Raw genomic sequence first — 22,111 nt, forward strand, 5'->3', positions numbered from 1 at the left:
GGTAACAGTTAGACCATGCTCACATAATTGACTAATGGAGATAAGATTTAAAGTAAGAGCAGGCATAAAATAGACATGGGATAAAGATAAGTGAGATGTTGAAACAGAACCAACATGACTTACAGACAGAAGAGACCCATCAGCAGTATGGATAGAAGGAACATAAGGAGTAGAAGAGAGAGGAGTAAAAATAGTAGGGTCAAAGGTCATGTGATTACAACAAGCAGAGTCAAAGTACCAAGAAGAGTTACCTGCGGTGGCAGATAAAGCAGTAGATGGAGGAGTACCGGAATTCTGCCAAAAATATTGAAACATGGCTTCGACATCGGTTTAAGAAAAGACTGGAGTGGAAGGGTCTATAGGAACAGAGGAAGGTAAATCCTCTGAGGCAGCAACAGCAGTGCGTTGAGCAGGCATTGGTTTAAACGGAGTCCCAGAACGGTGAGAGTGGCTGCGAGAAAATTCCCGGTGGAAGGACCATTGCGAGAGCACGGGCGGGATTGCGGAAGCAATCTTGCTGGAGATGACCAGGGCCAGTCTTGTTGCAAAACCAACAAAGACGAACTGGACAATTAACCAGAAGATGAGTGGACGGAAGATTGCGGTTGTGACAGTAATTGTAGGCATTGGACTTCTGTGGTGAAGGTGGGGAAGGAGAACTGCGAAGCTGGGGAGTGGCAAGAACAGAGTCCACAGGGTGTGGATGAAGAGTACCAAGTCTGGTTTCCTCTGACAGGAGTTCAGAAATTGCTTGCTCAAGAGTGGGTAAAGGAGTGCGATGAAGGAGAAAGGCGCGTACTGGCTCAAATCGGGGAGTGAGAGCCATGAGAAACTGAACCAAGCGGTGTTGGTCACGGTAAGTAGTAAACAAGGCAGCATCCTTAGTACAATCCCATGGAGGTTCAGAAAGAGCGAGCTGATCCCAAACAGAATACATTTGGGAGAGGAAATCATTAATGGTCTGAGTTGTTTCTTGGCGCATACGGTGAAGATGACTCAGAAGCTGATATTGGTGAGCAAGGCCAGTAGTCTGATAGCGTTCTTGTAAAAAATCCCAGATGTCTTTGGCAGGAGAGGAAGCAGAGTCAAGTTGGAACCGACCAAACTGAAGGCTGATAGAGGTAATAGAAGTATTACGAAACCAAGTGATGATCTGATAGTTTTTACTATCCCAATCTTCCAGTCAGTCAACATATTTGGTAGCGGAGTCCGTGGTAGCAGAATCCGTGGTCCCTTGAATGGGTTTGCACACATCCCCAGTGATGATGCGCCAAAGTTTCTTTCCTTTGAGGAAGCCAGACATAGCTTGTGCCCATAGGACATAATTAGTCCCGTCAAGAATAACGGAAATAGGGTGGTTAGAGAAGTCCAGGCAATCCATGAGAGAAAAATAGCACAATCAAGGGAGAATCTGAAAATTCCAAGGGCACCAGTGAGTGCAGAAGGTCCAAAATAGTCAGAAACCGGGCTGAACCGACCAAAAAGGTCCAAAAATGGGGGTGAACCGGCTTGGGAAAGTGGCTGAACCAGGTGGAGCCAGACCGGCTGGAGCCGAGTTGGGGAGCAGAGGACAAAAGCGGGGGCAGGGGGTGCGAGCCGGCACGAGGGACGCGGGGTGGATGGCTCACGTGGACAGCTGGCGTGCCTGGCGGACGCGGAGCGCGTGGGACGCGGAAAGAGGTGGCTTAGGCGACTGGGGACGCGTGGAGGGCGTGGGATGCTGAAGGCGGAAGCAGGTGACAGGCTGACGACAAAAAGAGCGCGTGACGGCGCGTGTGACGTCGAAAGAGGATGATTCCGGTGGCCGTGGATCCGTAGTGAAGAGAGGAAGGCGTCGGTGGTGTCCAAACTGTAATTGAGAGAAGGACGAGAGGGGCAACAATCTGCAGAGGAGAGAAAAAAAAATAGAGGCTAGGCAAGGTGACGGTGTTTGCGCCGTCGGATGAGGCGTTTACGGCCGCCAATGTGCTAGATCTGAGCCAGCTATCGAACGCTGCTCCACTAATCCATTGCCTCCTCAACTTCATCATCACCATTAACAATGGCTTCAGAGAAGGTTGAGACCGTCGTCGCCGGAAACTACCTCCAGATGGAGAGAGAAGAAGGAGAATCCAAGTCTGCAAAGAGCAAGCTATCAAGGTTGTTTTGGCATGGTGGCTCAGTCTATAATGCATGGTTTAGCTGTGCTTCTAACCTGGTTGCACATGTGCTTCTCACACTGCCATGTTGTCTGGAATTCTTTTCGAACTGATAAGTATCAATGGGTGATTATAGATCCGTTTATACAGTGGTCAACAACACAGCCACACAACCACACCCGGCTTTTCCTTTTTCTTTTTTTTTTCACCCACCAACCCCACTCAACTTTCTTTTATTTTAATAGATATATATATATATATATATATGTATATATGTATATATGTTTATTATAATATATTACCCAAAGCTCCCACTATGTCAACTTTTGCACAAACCCATACCTCTTTTTTTTTTTTTCTTCTGAAGCAACTGAGTCAATCTTCACCTTTTGCACCCCACCCACGTTGCTCCCCTTTCTTTATTTTATTTTATCTTTCTTTTTCCATTAACAACAAAAAAAAAAAAAAAAATCCTTACAAGTTTTAAAGACATGGATACTTTCTGCATTCTCTTCTCTTTCTTTCTTTTTGCTTTTCTTATCATGACACCCACATGGGCATGTCCCTTTGCTTTTGACAAACTATTTTTCTTTTCCTTCTTCTTATTCACGTATTTATCTTTTTCCTTTTTCATATATATATATATATATATATTTTTATTCCAACAACCAACAACATTTTTTTTTCATTACTTAATTTATTCTATACTTTAATACCATGAGCTGTCTCACTTTTCACCATCCTCTTTTTTTTTTTTTTTTTTTCAAAAAAAACTCTTGCTGATTCACATTACCCCCACTTTCCTTTTATTTATTTTCTTTTATGTTCCTTTTTTCGTAATCAAAAAAAAAAAAAAAACAAACAAACAAACAAACAAACAAACAAACAAACAAAACAACAAAAACCAAAACCAGAAAAAAAAAAAAAAAAAAAAAAAAAAAAAAAAAACCTCTCTCATTTTTTTTTTAACATCTTCACTTTGTGTTGAGCTGTTTTGCTCCACTTTATCAATCCTTTTTATTTCAACCTCAAATAGGTTTCTATCTTCACACCTATTTGAGTTTGAGGGGGGATTATACATATATCATAATGAGCATGGTTATATACCATGGGAACCACCCAAGCCACCCCATGGCGCACTCCCTAAGTCGCCCCCTTGGTGCACCACCACAATCTTTTACAACGGTTCGGCATGACCCCGTAAACTGACCCGACATTGATTCCGGTCAGCTTCTACAACGGTCCGGCATGACCCCGTAAACTGTCCCGACATTGATTCCGGTCAGCTTCTACATCGGTCCGGCATGACCCCGTAAACTGTCCTGCTACCATGGTCCGACATGACCATACAGTGTCTTCACCAACGATTCGACACAACCATACAGTGTCTCCTATCCTATTTTATTTTATTTATCAGTTTACTTTCCTGTTTTGTTACTCTCTCCAAACTCAAGTTGGTTAGTACCTATCCTCCTTGAGTTTTAGGGGGGCTGTTAATATATATAATTTATCTACATAGATAATATATATAATCTATATACATAATGTATAGTTAGTGGCAGTAGTGGCATTGTGCTTTCGGCTGCTTTTCCTTTCTAGAGTATATAATATATTAGTTGATAAGAAGCCTCCCTTTCGGTGCCTTTCGGTGAGAGGTATGGGTTTGTGCAAAAGTTGACATAGTGGGAGCTTTGGGTAATATATTATAATAAACATATACATACATATATATATATATATATATTAAAATAAAAGAAAGTTGAGTGGGGTTGGTGGGTGAAAAAAAAAAAAAAAGGAAAAGCCGGGTGTGATTGTGCGGCTGTGTTGTTGACCACTGTATAAACGGATCTATAATCACCCATTGATACTTATCAGTTGGAAAAGAATTTCAGACAACATGGCAGTGTGAGAAGCACATGTGCAACCAGGTTAGAAGCACAGCTAAACCATGCATTATAGACTGAGCCACCATGCCAAAACAACCTTGATAGCTTGCTCTTTGCAGATTTGGATTCTCCTTGTTCTCTCTCCATCTCGAGGTAGTTTCCGGCGACGACGGTCTCAACCTTCTCTGAAGCCATTGTTGATGGTGATGATGAAGTTGAGGAGGCAATGGATTAGTGGAGCAGCGTTCGATAGCTTGCTCAGATCTAGCACATTGGCGGCCGTAAACGACTCATCCGACGGCGCAAACACCGTCACCTTGCCGCCTTTCAAGTCGGTGATGATGACGGAGCGAAGGAGTTCGCGGTGATGACGCTGTTGCAGTTGTGTGGCAAGAGTGTGAGGAATAGGGGTTTGCTTGTCAGGGAAGGTGGGATTCCTTCATTGGCAGAGAAGAGAGCTCAGCAAGTTGATTGAGCCATTGTAAGGCAGAGAAGAGTTCAGCTATGGACTTTGTGGCAGCGGAGTGAAGGTATGTGTAAAGGTCCGGCGGGCGGCCAAGGCGAGGCTGCCGCCCGCCGGTGAAGCAGAATTACTAGGTTCTTAACCTAGCTCTGATACCATGTAACAATAGTTTAAGAAAGAGAGAAGAGAGAGCAAATGAATAACTCTATATCTATGTGTATATTTACAAAGAGATGTACACTCTCTTTATAGAGAGGAGAAGCCAACATAGGATGCCAATTGAGGCACCGAAAGTATAAAGTAAGGGGACACTAATTATTAAAGCTAAACACTAACACATAATAATATACTAACAGTATCAATGAATTTGAGAGCTTTATAATAATGAATTTTAAATAACTTTGTAAACATAGTTATTTCAAAAATTTCCATAAAAATCTCAACAAATTACATGAAATATATTTCTATTCGATCCTCCACCTTAGAAGCTGTCTCCAATAAATAGTCAGTCTTATAATTTTATAAAATTCAACTTCAAATCCCTTCATTTGAAATCTACCCATCCAAAGGGAGCCTTATATTTACGTGGGATTTGAGCCCTTAATTCCATCTCCTCTTGCCAAGAAGGTAAAGATATTAAAGAGGATCTTATTATTGACTCTCCCTGAACTGGATGTTAACTGTGACATTTGTTAAGAATCAAAAAAATCATTTGGATTAGTTTCTTTACGTTGTGTTTAATTGGAGGATTTGATTGGAGGATTTAAGAAGGAATTTGAAAATGGAAAGAGAAAACGTAGACAAAATGATAATGAAATATACTTACATTTCACCTAGTTTCACACATATTTTTCACCAAATTTCATTCATCTTTTTCCGTTTTCATTTCTAAATTCTTTCCCAAATCCCTCTAACTAAACACAACATTAGTTGGCCATCAAAGGCCCATTTTGGGACCCACCAAACGGTTGAGTTGATTTTTTTTTAGGTTGGCACGATCTAAAAATTAAAATAAATATTGTTAACACATGATTAAAATAAATTTGTATTAGAAAAATTGATATCTATTATTGAAATCATATTCGACGTTCAATTTTTAAAAATAGATGTAATTAAAAAATAACAATATATGATAATCTTATTTTTTTGTATAGATATTTTACTGAGATGATCTCAAAACAGGCCTACTAAGCTAATTGTTTCTCTCAAATTAGATGGCCAACTTGAAAGAACAATCGTATTGTCCAAAAATAACGGCAAACAGTAGTCCTAATACAGTTTAATTAGGTGTGTCAAATTAACCATTAACAACTAACAAAACTGTTACTTGAATAACATTATATACAATACTAGACTACACAAGCAACACACCAAATGAATTATAACAACCCATAATTGTAAAACAAGAAATGACCCAGAATGTAATAGAGGGTTGAGATTAAAATGATGTAGCATGGGATCTATGTGTAAATTAAATCTGGACCACAAATTTAAATTTCTGGATAAAAATTTGGGCAAATATTCTGAATTCGTAGTGTTAAAAATAAAATAAAAATTAAACTTGCCTGGTATTAGGGTTTAGTGTCCATAAACTCAAACTTTCAAGACAATGCCCAATGATCGCCGACACCGGAACCGCCATCCTCTGATCAAGATGACAACCACCGCGGACGACATCATCATCGGCGATGTAGGACAGTACATCCAACATAGTGACCATCCCTATGTAGTGTTTTCTAACTGAACCAGTCTGCTTATCAGACTCCAATATCATGGACCCACCAGCTCCAATCCAGTGTCCCGGCGGTGCCGCCACGGGCACCGCCACGACACGGTTGGCGACCAGGGTGTTCATGGTGTGGGCCAGAGAGGCCGTGTAGGGGACCTCTACCAGTCTCCTCCTGTCCGGAGTTAGAACATCTCTCACTTTCTTGTCTCTTAGCCTTTGCCTTTCGCAGCTATTGTTGTTGTTGCTTTGCTTCATGTTGTCATGGCTCTTTAACTCTAGTATTGTTGACTGCATTTTGCTTGGATTTATTGAATTGAAGATAGTGCAAGCGATGGAAGTGTAGCCTAATATATATATGTATAGATTGTGTGTGTACGTGTCTAGGATAGGAATGCATGGGCGTTTTGTGTTTACCACGTGTTGTGCTCGTAAGAGGTGACTCATGATGCTGGAGGAAAACAATTTGTAAAATAATTTAGTAGATATGTTCATAATATTTTTAATATTTTTTTGTTTTAAGCATCATATATTTATTTAATTCTAACTATTCGTTTTTTTTTATTTTGATCCTTATATCATTTTGGTTTCTATAATTTTAATTAATTCGATTTTGACTTTGAATTTATGATTTTGTTACAATTTAATCTAATTGAATATAATTGTTTACATAAATAACATATGTCATGATTTTAAGGGCAAAATTATGAGTTTACTCAACACAGTGAGTTAAATCTCAATCAATTCAGTGATAAATTTTCATCAAAATACTAGAGGTATTATCAATTTGATCAAATTGATATAAAATCTAAAATAAGAGTTAAAATTAAACTAATTAAATGTGTAGGGATTAAAATTTTAGTGATGTGATTGTAAGTTACGAAACCAATGTAAAATTTTAGTAAAAATTTAATTATATAAAAAAATAATTATAGTTTTATTTTTTAATATTATTAATGTTTATCACTAATTTTAAAGTGCTTTTCTAGTCCTACACTGAAATGAAATTATCCCATTAATAAATTTTGAGACATGCTATCATGTGCACCTAAAAAATATGTATATAGAGTGTACCATATGTAAAAAGTAAAATTTTTATTTTAAAAAAATAAATTTAATCATAAAAATTACTCATCACAAAAAGTATAACTTTAATTACAAAAAAATATACTTTAGAAGTGTGCACCATAATTTTTCCGAAGTCGTTAAATTGAAATTAGACTTGAAATGTAGAGATTAAATCATTTAATTTGAAATAATAAGAATCAATCTGAAATTTGGATTAAACTACAGGGTGAAAAGCATAATTTACCCATTGTATTTGCTAATAAATTGTGAGTAAAAATTATACAAATATTTTGAGCTAGATTTTTAAAATAAAAAAATAATAATAACAAAGATTATAAATAGCTCTATAAATTACACCAAACAATCCGAAATTGAGCCCAAGTCGTTACGGTAGTTCAACTTGGTAAGGGGCTGAGCTGGGCCGGCCCAACCTGTGAAAAACATGACTAAACCTGCCTTCTGTTTTTTTTGGCAGGCTGGGTCTGGGCCATAAAGGTTAAATTCAAAAACATGCCCAATGAGTTTGGCCCAAGGGGTAGGCCCTTTTGAAACTCAGAATCAGGCCTTGAATTCAAGTTCTTGGGCTTAGCATAGTCCAAATCCCACTACCCAAAACACTTCGCATACTAGTTATGCTATAAACAACTCTCCTTTTTTAGATGAGAATGCTATAAACTACTTTGAGAAAAAAGGAAAAAATAAATAATATACAAACATCTAATCAACCTGTGCATTCGATGTGGTTTCTATGAAACAAGTGGCTGAATAAAAGCTTAGCAATTTTAAGAAAGTCAGATTTCAATCAAACGATAGATATAAAAGTTGTGAAACCTGACCGACTACATAGAATTAGCATATATGTATCTATTATTTATGTATTATATTATTTATTAGTTCATAAATAAAGTAATGATATTTTCATTTTTTTGAAAAACAGAACCCACGTTCCTCCCTCATTGTTCAATAAAAAAAAAATAGTTTTTTTTAATTATAAAATAAGATTTGTTCAGTAAAATTTTAGAATTTTTTTTTATAAAATTAGGATTTTTTCAATCTATCAACTTACCTGTCAAATCTGCTCAACCCACTCCGTCAATTTCAAAATTATGAATGGTCGGTTGCAGATGAAAATTTTTCAATCCAAACCCAATATAGTGGAGTGGACAACCCATCCGAACCCGACCGACGAGGGCCTTTACTAAATAATATGGCAAAAATATAAATTTATTACTTTTAACACAAAAATCAATTACAATACTTCTAAATATCAAAATTATCATTGATACATTAGCCCTGCTTGGTAGATCTGTGGAAAAGTATTTATAACTTATACCTTAACAATTTATAACTTATAACTATGAATATAAGTTGATTTGTGACCGACTACATAAAATTAGCAATATATGTATCTATTACTTATGTATTATATTATTTATTAGTTCAATAAATAAAGTAATGATATTTTGAAAATGGTATTTTCACTTTTTTGAAAAACAGAACCCACGTTCCTCCTCATTGTTCAATAAAAAAAAAAATAGTTTTTTTTTTATTTTTTATTATAAAATAAGATTTGTTCAGTAAAAATTTTAAATTTTTTTTTATAAAATTAGGATTTTTTCAATCTATCAACCCGACCTTCATTTACCTGTCAAATCTGCTCAACCCACTCCATCAATTTCAAAATTATGGATGGTCGGTTGCAGATGAAAATTTTGCAATCCAAACCCAATATAGTGGTCCGAACCCGACGGACGAGGGCCTTTACTGAATAATATGGCAAAAATATAAACTAATTACTTTTATCACAAAAGTCAATTACAATACTTCTAAATATCAAAATTATCATTGATACATTATTCTGATGAATCATTTTGTTTAAATATTTTTAGAAGAATGCATTTTCTTAAAATTAAAAAGTGTTTCTAAACTGACAATGGTAAATTTACTTTACAAAATTTTTTTTCCTTCTCATTTTGTATTTATTTATTTTAAAAAAATAAAAATCCACGGGGAATACGGTAGCCGACTTTGAGCCCAACTCAAAGGAGTAGTACTAGTAGGCCACTGTCCCCATCAGAGTCAGAAACCAAAATCCAAGTAGTATTTTACCCGTGAAATCCATTAATGCTTCAAAACCTTGTATTTACTCCAATTCCTCCCAATCCTCGTGACCCCTTCTTCAATCCTTGCACCAACTCTTTTTATATTCACTTTATCTCTCTCACCCAACCTCCCCCATCTCATTTACTACCCTACTCCCTTTTAAACATCCACCTCTCTCCTCTCCAAACATCCAACGTTCCAATTCCATCTCTCTCTCTCTCTCTCACCAAAATGGACCTCTTTCTCTCTCTACCCACAATTTTCCTTCTAATCTTCATTTGTTTTCCAATGGGCCGGCCCTTCACCGTCATAATGTCAGATTCCTCAGCTTTAGTTGACACTCCACAAACTGGGTTTTCCGCAAATAGTAACGGAGCTAGGACGGATTCCCGAGAACAAGAAGCGGTCTATGACATCATGAGAGCTACTGGGAACTCGTGGGCTACTGATATCCCTGATGTCTGTCGAGGCCGGTGGCACGGCATAGAGTGCATGCCCGACAAGGACAATGTCTTCCATGTTGTGTCACTTTCGTTCGGAGCGTTATTCGATGACACTGCTTTCCCAACTTGTGACCCGACCCAATCCATCATCTCACCTTCCATCACAAAACTCCCACACATTCGAACCTTGTTTTTTTACCGTTGTTTTAGTGACAATCCTCAGCCAATTCCGAACTTTTTGGGCCAGTTAGGTCCCACTCTACAAACTCTTGTCCTTAGGGAGAATGGGCATGTTGGGCCCATCCCTAACGAACTGGGTAATCTGACCCGTTTAAAGGTTCTTGATCTTCACAAAAACAATCTTAACAGGTCAATACCGGTTTCACTGGGCCGGCTCACTGGTCTAAGGTCGTTGGATTTGAGCGGCAACAAACTAACCGGTTCAATTCCTGCTCTGTCCTTCCCTGTTTTGAATGTTTTAGACCTAAACCAAAATCACCTTCTGGGTTCAATCCCATCAACCCTTGGAAGCTTCCAGAACCTCATCAAACTAGATCTAAGCCGAAACCGTCTCTCCGGTCCAATTCCCAATTCCATCGATGGCCTGAAAAACCTTATTCTTCTCGATTTAAGCTATAACTGTCTCTCCGGTCCACTTCCAATATCGCTAAAAACCATGAATTCTCTCCAAGCTTTGGTTCTCAAAGGCAATCCAATGGACTCTACAACAATTCCAAATGATGGGTTTGATGGGTTGAAGGATTTAATGATCTTAGCCCTCTCTGACATGAATTTGAATGGAAAAATACCCGATTCACTAGGCCGGTTAACCAATCTTCGTGTTCTTCATCTTGATGGAAATCACTTGAACGGTTCAATTCCGGCTAGTTTTCGAGACTTAAACAATCTCAGTGAGCTGAGACTCAACAATAATTGGCTAACAGGGCCGGTTCCGTTTCGGAGAGAGATGGTTTGGAGGATGAGAAGAAAATTGAGGCTTTACAACAATTCAGGGCTATGCTATGATGTAAATGACGGCTTCGCAGACAGTTTTGATTCGTCGTTTGATTTGGGTATCGGGTATTGCGAAACACCGAAACCGGGATCAGCAAGAACTGTGCAGCATCTTTCTGCTAGTATTGAAGACATGGATAGATCATTGAACAAATCATCTTCTGTAATTCACAAAGTTTCATTGCTTGAGTTAGTTACAATTTTGTTGTTTGTTCTGTTTTTGTTGTAGGAGTGAGAAACAGAGCATGTAGTGAATAGGTATGACTTTTGTGAAGGTTTGTATAGTTAAAGTGTAGTATAGTATGATATTATAACTAAGTGATCAGTTTTGGTTAGGCTGAATTTCTGCGAATTTTCTAAATCTTTCTTAACCCAGAAAATTATGATTCTCTAGGTATTATTACAATTGGGAACAGGGGATGCTCTGTTCTGGTTTGAGAATAAGAAATAATCAGAAAGTTTAATTTTACTTTCACCAATGAGAATCAACATCATTTTGTGGCACGAAAAAAGCAATACAAGGATTGAGTTTCTCTCATTTTTAGCATAGCGAGCCCAGGATGTGAGGACATTGATGCAGATTATTTGAGACAGAGTAATGATATAATATATTTGTGTCCATTTATTTCAAATAACAAGACTAATCAAAATGATTTATTATTTTTAAACTATTATTACCAGGGCGGAGGGAAGAAGCGTCGAGGGGGGGTTTTGGATTTTTTTTTTTTTTTGGTGGCAAATATAAAGAAAATATTTTAAATAAAAAAATTTATAAAAGTATTATTTAGAGTGAAAGGTCAATGACATTTTTAAAATTATAAGAACAATAATAATTGTTTTAATTAAAAATAAAGAGACTACGATGTTATTATGGGCAAATTACAAACACCTCTCTCGAGGTTTGGTGAAAATACAGATTCCCCTGAGGTTTGAGAAATTACATCTCACCCCCTGAGACTTATATTTCCATAACAAATTGCCCCCTGAGGTTTTTATTTTCATACAGATTCCCCCATAATTTCTCCTAATTTGTTATGAAAATTTAACCCTCAGGAGGCAATTTGTAATTTCTCAAACCTCAAGGGAAAATTTGTATTTTCACCAAATCTCGAGGGAGGTGTTTGTAATTTGCCCTATTATTATCTGTGCAAATTCTAATATAATGATGATATCTATCATTATTGACATGCAAACATAATTAATCTCAATGAAAATATAGAATTTATTGAATTGTTAGTTACATTTGACATGTAGAGTTCATCCTCTATGTGTTTTTTTACTATTGGTTGGCGATATCACATGTCAATGATGACGTAGTATGACTATTATATTGAATTTTTACTCATATTTTGTATAAAAAATTACTTTATCATTGTATAATTTATTTTAAAACTTTATATCCATAAATTTTTTTAATATTGTCCATGATACACTAATTACAAATAACATTCACTTTGTTTGCTTTGAGTTTTTTAAAAACACTTTTCAGAAAATTTTACTTTTCTGTTTTTCGTATTTTTTTTTTACTGAATTTTTTTAATATTTTAAGCAATGTTTTTTAATTTTTAGACACACCTAACATAAATATACTTAAAAAGTATATTTTTTGCAAAAAAAAACTTTAGAAAATTCACTACATACTAAAAATACAAAAAAAAAAAAGTACATTTTTCGTATTTTTATGTATTTATTAATTTTTTAAAATATTTGTTTACAAATATTTTATTTTTTTAGATACATCTAAGTAAGATACATCTAAAAAAGTAAAAAAAAATGTTTAAAATTTTAAAAATATTTCCTAAAAAAACGAAAAATAAAAAACTCAATTTTCAAAAAACTTAATTCAAAAAACTCAAACCAAGCACACTGATTTTTTTTTTTTTTTATCTTTCTTTAAGTCAATAGTAAAAATTTATGTGAAACACTTTTGTAAACACTTTCAATGTTATAATTAATAAGTGCCCCTTCTAATTTAATTTTTTGATTCCGCCACTGATTATTACTATATCATTTTTGTAGGGTTTTTTTTTTTTTCTTTTTTTTTGGGGGGGGTTGTTATAAAATGCAATTCATTTTCCATTTTACTGAGATAATCACAATGATCTACAACAACATTGTGAGTGGACTTAAACCAATTTAGGAATTATGTATTGTTTATTATTATTTGGGGTCTGTATCTAGGTTTATTTATGAAGCATTAGCAACTTGGGCCAAGTTGGTCTTTACATAAGCAAACTGTGGCCCTAGCCCAAATTTCATAAACATACTTGTAGATTTTTGTTTGTGACTTCTCCCAACTCAACCAGTCCACTATCAATCTTGCAAATTCTGCCTTTAGAAAAATGATATACAAATCGACAATTGAATTAAAATTGATTAACATATAGCATTGATTGGTTAATATTATGTTTCTCTTCTAACCTTGACCAATAAACACTCGATATTTCAATTGGTTTCATGTTGATTGTCTGCTTGTATATCCCCATTGTTGGACGAAAATTGGAGATTTGACGACTTTACGAGCTTATTATTTTTTAAATTAAAACTTGCGTAAACTATACTAACTTATCTTTCCTAAAAATTTAGAAAAAATATATTGAACTTTACAAGTTTGACATAATTATATTTTTTAATTTACATGGTCTCTTTTTCATTAGTAATTTTTTAACTGTATGAAGATTTGTTATCGCTTTTACATTGAAATATATTTTTTATATTATTTATTCACGTACCTTCACACACCATTTGCATTAATTTTGATCATTTTACTCTTATTAGAAAAAAGGTAAGTGCAATTATATTAAATTTATAAGATTTATTGTATTTGTTTAAATGTCCAACATGGTTAATGTAATTTATTCTCAAAATTTTGATCCATTTTGAATCCAGACCAATAAGAAGCATTAGAACTTGTGTGCCCTCATGGACCAACAATGCAACAGTAACATAAAGAAGTGTGATTTACACAGCTCAAACTCTGGGCTGTAGATGTGTTGTTTTGAGGCGTAGAAGTAACAATTTCCCAAAAATAATTCAATACACGTGTATTACTGTTATCAAAAATTCCGTTGACAGTAATTGATCGTCAGATTTAAAAAAAATTCAAATAAACATAAAAAAGATCAAATTTTGTGGTTAAATTCTATGGCTTAAACAGATTAAGGACTTCCCTGCAAGTAATTAAGTAAAAAAGGAATAAAACAAAACAGAACAGAATATTTATTTATTCAATTAACTTGTCACTTATTATTAGTTACAAGAACTTAGATAAGAACAAAGAAATAAAAAATACAGCAATCGACGAAAAGAAAAGAAATGGGAATTGGAGAAAGTTATTATTTAATCTACTTCTAACAATTGCTAAGTTAAATTATTCTTAAATAATTCTTCATGATTTGTGAGTGGTTGATGAGATAATTTTTTTGTATCTCTCTTGACCTATTTATAAACTCAACCACGTGAAAGAGAGATAATCTAAACCCACAATTTCCTTAACAAGGTCATGATTTTCTCAATATCATCCATATCCCATATTTGATAGTAACCAATTTATAGATTTAGTGTTTGACTCCTTAATTTAAGTAACAAATTTTCAAATAGCTGCAATAACTAACTCTTCTCACCCTCCATTTAATATATCATCATGCCAGCTCACTGGCGCACTAATCATGTCATGTGAACATTCCTAAAAAACTATCTGTGATATGTGCATCTAATTGCCATTTTATGCTTCTGCAGTTTTTACACAATAAACTAATAATAATAAGATTAATTGTGGTTGATCGACGGACGATCAATTATTCTCTATCGATCGGCCACACAATCAGATGATAATCAACCTTGGGCACCTTTCTTTTGAACAAAAAGTTGAGCCGGCAAAACCAACTAAATCACCAATTTTATAAATAATGCATACATATAAATATCATATATATTGAGAGGGAGATTTGCGCCGGTCAATACGGCCGAGCTACCGTAACGCGGGATATGACAATGGGCCTTGCGAGAACCATACCGTGTCTAACTGAACTAAATCGACACGGTTTCCCGGCCCATCACGTTGGGCCAAGCAAGATTGTCGACCAGAGTGTAGAGACATGCATGCGCCCAACCGAGCTGACTTGGCCTGATATTCGGTTGGATCCGCGGTAATGCATTGGGACCAAGCCGAGTGCAGTCCGGAATGAATTCGGGCCGAGCTGAAGAACGGCACGCCTCACGGCCGGCCGATTCAGACGAACCAACTTATCATAGGTCAGCCGTTTCAGTCATGGTGTCGTTTTCCCCAAGGGATAAGTCGGTTGTGATAGACCAGTTGAGCGTGCCACCTGGACTAATGATGTGATGAGGGGGAAATCCACTCCTGGTACGCGTCAATACCTTTTAGCAGTTCGACAAACGTTATTTGGAGGTTTTGGCCTCTACACGTATAAGGAGGCTAAAGGGGAGCATAGCCACCTGTCTAGGGAAGAACAGCAGAGGTAGTGCGCCCATAATCCCTGAGGCTGCATGGCTAGCCTAGAAAAAGAAGTGAGGGAGGAACATTGAAGGTAAGCAATCTAAGAAATTACCAACTCTCTCTCTCTCTCGCTAAAGTGCTCTTTTTCCATTCTTCTTCTTCTTCAAGTGCGCTGACTTGATCGTCGGAGGGTTTATCCGGCAACACACTGTTGGGCAGCTCATCGTCTTTCTGTTTTCAAGTCAAGTGACGTTACGAAAAGCTGAGTTCAAGGAGTACGGAGAACAGAGGATATTTCACCCCATACATATATATATAGTCTTATGCTAACAAAGCTTACTATCATGAGTTATATATATATATACATGCATGCATGCATTCATATAATATATATACATAAAACATAAATAGCAATCAAAGCAATAGGAAATAATTTGTGGCTGATCCAGACTACAAATCTGTCCACAGGCTTCTCAAACTTCTTTTAGTTTATAACTATCTGTAATGGATTATTTTCTGGCCTGTAGCTATCTAATTGACAAGCCACAATAAGATCATATTTGACAGCAATTAATTAGTCACAATCGATAAAAAAATAAAATATGATGTCAACAATTACTTCTTTGGTATTTTCGATTAATTCAAAATGATAACACATATTAGGTAAGTTATCATTTACTTTCTGGATCCAACTTTCCTTCCATCCAAGAATTGTGGGGCCGCCACAGGTCTTATTTTTATGATTTAATTTGTTTGTTTTGTCGGACCCTTCGTATATATCGTTCACAAAAAATATTAAGTCGATCCAATAATTGTAGTATATGCAATTCATATTTGTGCTTAAAAAAGTGACGACAAATGTGTTTTTAGAAATAGATCATTCATTTTTTTAGTAATGAAGGCAATAGATTGAATAGGATACCATTATCAGATCAATCTAATTTTATTTCATTTTTTATATGGATGATATACACAAAGAATATTACAATATGAACGGTTCGAATTATCAAAATAAGACGCCCTCCAATCCATATTATGAACTAGAAGCCCAATCCTATTTGTGGACCTATAAAAACAACTTATCAATCTTACATTATTTTGTTTGTTGAGAGAAGCCCAATCCTATTTGTGGACCTATAAAAACTACTTATCAATTTTACATTATTTTATTTGTTGAGAGGTCGAAAATAATTTTAAAAATATATTTTTGATGTTTATTTTTAGGATAAATTACAAATATATCTCATGAGGTTTGTTTAAAGTACAAATTGTCTCTTGTGATTTGAAAAATTACAAATACTATACTGTCAGAATTTTTTATTTAACAGAATTAATTAAAAAAATAAAATTTAAAATTACTCGGATATACAATAATAAAATTACTTAAATTATTAATTGAAATATGTTTTTAATATCATTAAAAATTGTTAATTGACTTGATAATTTATTAACAAAATGGACAATTTGTTATGAAATTAAAAATCTCAAAGGTGAATGTAATTTCAAAAATTACAGTGGGCGATTTGTAGTTTAATTAAATCTCAAAAAATGTATTTATAATTTATCTTTATTTTTATCAAATTAATTTTTATATTTTCAAAAAAAATAAAAAAAAATTCTGAAAAAGCAACTAAACAAGGCTGATGTTACAAAACTAGTAGTAAATAATATAAAAAAATAATAATAAAATAAAAATTTGTCATTTTATGAAGGCAGATTATTGGAATTTTCTGTCGTGGCATAAATGATGGTTTTTCTTTTTCTAGATGGAGCATCAATGATAGGGTTAGCGGTACCAACTAAGGGAACCACTGTGGACCCACAAACTGTAGTCGGAAATTATAAATACAAAAATGTTTGGAAACTCTAAATTATAAATTCTGAAAGAGCTTTAGAGAGTGAATTTCACTTATTGATGTGATATTTTGATCTTAATTTTATTTTTTATTTTAAAATTTTAACTTTATTAATACTTAATTAAAACTCCTAAATTAGAAGAATGTTTCATTATTTATTTTTTTTTTTTCGTTACAGGAAAATCCTCCCTACTCTCCCGCAGGTCCAAGGCAGCGCCCCTTTATAGAGATCACCAAGATGTCCTGTTAGCCGTTCCAAGTAAGGAGACTATAACTTGGAAACTTGTCCCGACCTTCCAACCAAGGTGTCCTGTTAACCGTTCTGAGCGAGGAGACTATAACTTGGAAACTTGTCCCGACCTTCCAAGACAAGCTCCGCTTAAGTCAAGACTTGCACAGCGAAAGAACATTAAACTCACACCAAATACTGATTAGATAACTTAAAATACAACTTTCTAACTAACTGTACTACACCTAAAAAAAATTTAAACTCATGACTTGAAATCTTAATCCCCGTATTCTCACCAGGCCACCCACCCTGGGTTGAAAGGGGTGGGTTGAATGTTTCATTATTGTTATAAATATTTTTTGGACTCCTTCCCCCAAGATAGGCAGCTGCATTTCACTTCCCATATGCCCCCATACATCTCAAAATCCAAAACCTGTCTTTTCAGCTCTCACATCTAATAAAGTTGAAAAAGTATGTAAAAGGTTTAGGATAATGCTATGATAGATACCACTCAAAATATTTCTCATATGCGCTTTTATTATTTATTTTTGTGATAGAAAAAAGAGTTTAAAAAAACGGAATTATTTGCGATCGAATGAAATTCGTCACAAATAGTGAGCTTTTTTGTGATAAAATAAAAATGTCTCTAATGATAGAGTTTTTGCGACTGAAAAATAACTGTTGCCAAAAATTAAAAAAAATTTGAATTTTTTGCAACGGAAACACCTCGGGCAAACAAAATAATGTAAATAATTAAACGACATAGTTTTGTTTATTCTCACACTATTTTGCCACTGATATAGTTTTCGTCTCAAATAAAAAAATTCATATTCCCTCTTTTTGTCGTAAATCTGACAAGCACCCTCTTCTCCCTTAATTGCTTTCTCCCTCATCCTTCACTGTCTCTCGTTCTCTCACTCATCTCAGCAGCAATCCTATCTCTCCCTCAAAGTATCTTCTATCTCTCTCTCACTCTCTCTCTCACATTATCTCTTCTCCTTCTCTCACTTTCTCTTCTTTCTCTCTCTAGATAATGCTTTAAAGGATATTCTTCACTGCAAGAAGTGGAGATTCCAATGGAGTACTCTCCCTCACATGACTCGTGAAGTACTTCTACAAAACTATAATTGTAAGTTTAGATTGTATTAAACCTTTTGTCCTTAGATTAATTTTGGACCATAGTGAAGGATAAGGTTGCAGTCAAATATATACATATATATATATATATATATATTTACTTTTTTGAAACCCTTACTAACCGTCACAAAAGAGCTGAAAATCCGTCACTAAAACTGTTAGTAATGGGCGCCTATGTGGCATGACCATTTGAACATAATTTGGATCTTATCCAAATAGGTTTTGAATTAAATTCAAACCTATTTAGGATAACCACTCAGGATATAGATATTTTCAGTTTTAACTGATATGGATAAATAATAATAATATAATATATATCTGATATATGGTTATGGGTAACCAAGAGAGTAACAACGTATGTTTTGTTTCAATCCAAAAACTTACTCTCTCCCAAGAAACAACGATCAAGTCATTTGCACTGTGGTTTGTGTGGGTGATATTCACCATTGTAATATCACCCCACTGTTGGGATTGATTGATTAGATTCTGGAAGCACGTAATTTATCCACGAGGTTTTAGATCAAATGAGGTATGATCTAAACATTTTATTCCGCTGCATGTTTTTTTGTTGTGATTTACATTGGTATCAGAGCCATTGATGGATATTTTCGTGCTTTCTTTTATCACGTGTATATTTATAAAAGATGTGGAGATCCAAAATATTTCATTTTTATGATCATTAATGTCATTTTTAAGAGCATAAATGATTTTATTTTGAAAAATGGAGTCTGGCAGTACAAAAATGGGACCAGAAAACACCCTAGAAGGCGGCGCGTGGTATGCACGCGCCACCTGACGCCGTGAGCTGCAGCCACGCGCTCCCACGCGCTGTCACGCGCCCGCACGCGCTGTCACGAGCCCGCACGCGCCTGCACGCGCCATCACGCCCGCGTCGGCGGCGCTGTCCACGCACGCGCGCCGTCCGCGCCCGCACGCGCACCGCATGCTGGAGCCGAGCGCCGAGCCGAGGGCTGGAGCCGAGCGCCGAGCCGCGGCTGAGCCGCGCGCCGAGCCGTTCCTTGAGCCGACTCGCGCCGAGTTGCGCTGAGCGGAGCAGAGCCGAGCCGAGCCGAGTCGTTTTTCCCGCCTGGCTTGGCTCTAAGGCTCTGTTTGTTTGTTTTTTAATTCTGAATTGCGTTAATTGGCCATAATTTATTCGTTATAGCTTTGTTTTAAGCATGGTTGGTACCCTTAGACTCAGAATTAATTTTTCTACATTCTGTAAAATTTTGAAAATTTTACGAAAATATGTAATATTTTTCCTGTGTTAATAATGCATTTTTTTGGCTTTAAAATGCATCTGGTGCTGCATGATTAATTTTCTGTGGTTGAAATTTTTATTGTGGACTTCTAAAATGTTTTACTATCTACTGGTAATATTGTCTCAGTTTATCAGTTTCTGAATTTTTTATTTCTAATTTTATGTGTGTTTATTAGTTATTTAAAATTCCAGAATATTTCAGAAAAATTCCAGAAAATTTCAGGATGATGTACTTTAATTATGGCATAATCTGAATATTGAATACAGCATTTTTTTTTAGGTTTGTAATATGTTGTAATTAGAGGAGCATGATTATTTATTTATTAGAATTCCATTATTAAATGATATAGCATGAGTTATTTGTAAATTTACATTAAGATGCTATTGTATGGAATTTATCATGCTTTGTATATGCCATAGTCAGTGGGAGGTTATTCGGTTGAGAGAAATCTTTGTAGATTAACTCCCGAAAAACAATATTTTGCGCATAAATTAAACTAAATTTTGGATAATTGTCACTTGTGGCGCAAGAGATGATTACGAGCATAGCGGATTTTCGATCTTGCGACTTGTGTAATATTGTCACTATTTAATTTAGATTTTTGCGGCAAAATTATATTATGCTAATCAAATTAATCCCAATGCGAATTTCTCTCTAAATTGATTTAGCTTATGGAAGTTAATTTGGTTTACCTAGACTTAGTAGAGATGTTCAAATGTGAACAAACTAATCCCATTCTTTAGATGAGCAAAAGTCTTGGAGACTTTAGGTCAAACCTTAATTGAGCCAAAGTAAGGAAACATGACTCAAAGTCGCCGTGGTTTTGTTGCCTTGTTTGGCACAATAAAAACTAATGTGTGCGCTATAGTTAGCGGCACGCTACATAGTTTTGGTTGGCGAGTTTTGGAGTTATGAAATCAGTAAGCCCTCAATAGATCTGTATATGATCTTGACTAATGAGTTGCGCGGATTGACTTTGTAATTTGACTTGTAAATAATGTTACATCATTGGATGAAGTAACATTCAAGAGTCACGTCATCCAAGAAATGCGAGCTTAAATAAATTAGTCATTAAGTGTAAGACGAGTAGCCAGTATGAGCAGTGTTTTGCTCTCTACCCAATTATTGGGAGTGGATTGAGCGAAATTTCATGCACTATAATAGTGTGCGTAGAAATATCACGTGAAGTGAAAAGATCAGCGCTTAGAAGCTGCAAAATCTATTAACACTACGTGAAAAGATTAGCGCTTAGTGGCTGCAAAATCTATTAGCATTGCCAACTTGTCTAAGTTTGAACACTTACTGTTTCCACACTTGAGTGTGAGACATGGGGAGGAGCTTCTTTGTATAATTCCTTAGCTAGGCTAACGTTTTGAATAACATTTACCACTAAGCGCAAACTTTGCAGCATAGTAATGAAAAGTTCAAGGCCGACAAGGTTGTAATGACTCTAAGAATTTGACGCATCGCTTGTGAGAGCATTGTGTTGAATTAGACTCTTTAGCCTGATTCGCGCTTAAGTTACTTCAGGAGCTGTCATAGTTGATAGCTTATTCTCTCCTTCTTGTGGATAGTAGAATTAATTGCAAGTAACTATGAAGCGAGAAATAGATATGGCAAGAGGAGTATCGTCATCTTTCAACTAGATGTATTAAAGTGTATGGAGAATAAAATTGACTTGAAGGTGCAGGGGATTAGCACTTACTAGTTAAATTTGCGACTTAGGCGCAGTTGATATCTCTATGACATCCTTTTATGATCTAGTGAATATGAATTAGTCCTGAGTCATTACCTAGTTGGGCCTAAACCTTTTTTAAACTTATCTTCGAGAACTCACACATTAAGATGATTGGAATTAGTTTATGACATTGGTCATGAACCAGTGGCTTATTATACTTAATCACATTAATGAGATGATGACACGATGGTTTGAGTAGGCCTTCTCGGGCCCACTCGCTTATGACATCATGCTCTCATGTAAATGTGTAACTTTGTTCGCAATGGGTGCGCACAAGTAAGTAGGAAAGCCGTAGAAGGTCATTTGTTTTGGCGCATTTAGTCCACTATGATATTTGTGACTAGATATGTGTAAGGGTATGATAGCTAAGTCTCAATCTCGACATATTTATAGATTACGATACGCATCTGAGTCAAGACTATTTGATCTCCCATAAGTCAAAAGTTTTGAGATGTTTTTTGACATTGCACATATGAGGTTGAGATCAATTAGATAACAGCTTTCATGCTTTCAGTTTTGACCAAGGTGGCGAGTATCTATTTGAGTTATTTTTTAGAAAACTCTGTGAAGAGAGATGGGTGCTTAGAAA

The 22,111-nt window shown here is 35.5% G+C and overlaps 1 protein-coding gene and 1 pseudogene across 1 annotated transcript; one reads left to right on the forward strand and one right to left on the reverse strand.

The window, feature by feature from the left end:
* Window positions 1-4,199: 4,199 nt before the first annotated feature.
* Window positions 4,200-6,510, reverse strand: LOC145812895 (SNF1-related protein kinase regulatory subunit gamma-like PV42a pseudogene; annotated as a pseudogene).
* A 3,026-nt stretch (window positions 6,511-9,536) lies between these two features.
* TMM (Leucine-rich repeat (LRR) family protein) lies at window positions 9,537-11,176 on the forward strand. The gene has a single exon (XM_028195306.2). It carries the CDS (start codon window positions 9,616-9,618, stop codon window positions 11,068-11,070), a length of 1,455 nt encoding a protein of 484 aa, XP_028051107.2. The 5' UTR covers window positions 9,537-9,615; the 3' UTR covers window positions 11,071-11,176.
* Window positions 11,177-22,111: the final 10,935 nt, after the last annotated feature.

Source organism: Camellia sinensis, chromosome 15 (assembly GCF_055761805.1).
Source record: "Camellia sinensis isolate YWXY chromosome 15, ASM5576180v1, whole genome shotgun sequence".
NCBI classification, from domain to species: domain Eukaryota; kingdom Viridiplantae; phylum Streptophyta; class Magnoliopsida; order Ericales; family Theaceae; genus Camellia; species Camellia sinensis.

Coding starts and splice junctions, on each gene's coding strand:
- TMM (XM_028195306.2), top strand. CDS start 9,616: ATGGACCTCTTTCTCTCTCTACCCACAATTTTCCTTCTAATCTTCATT.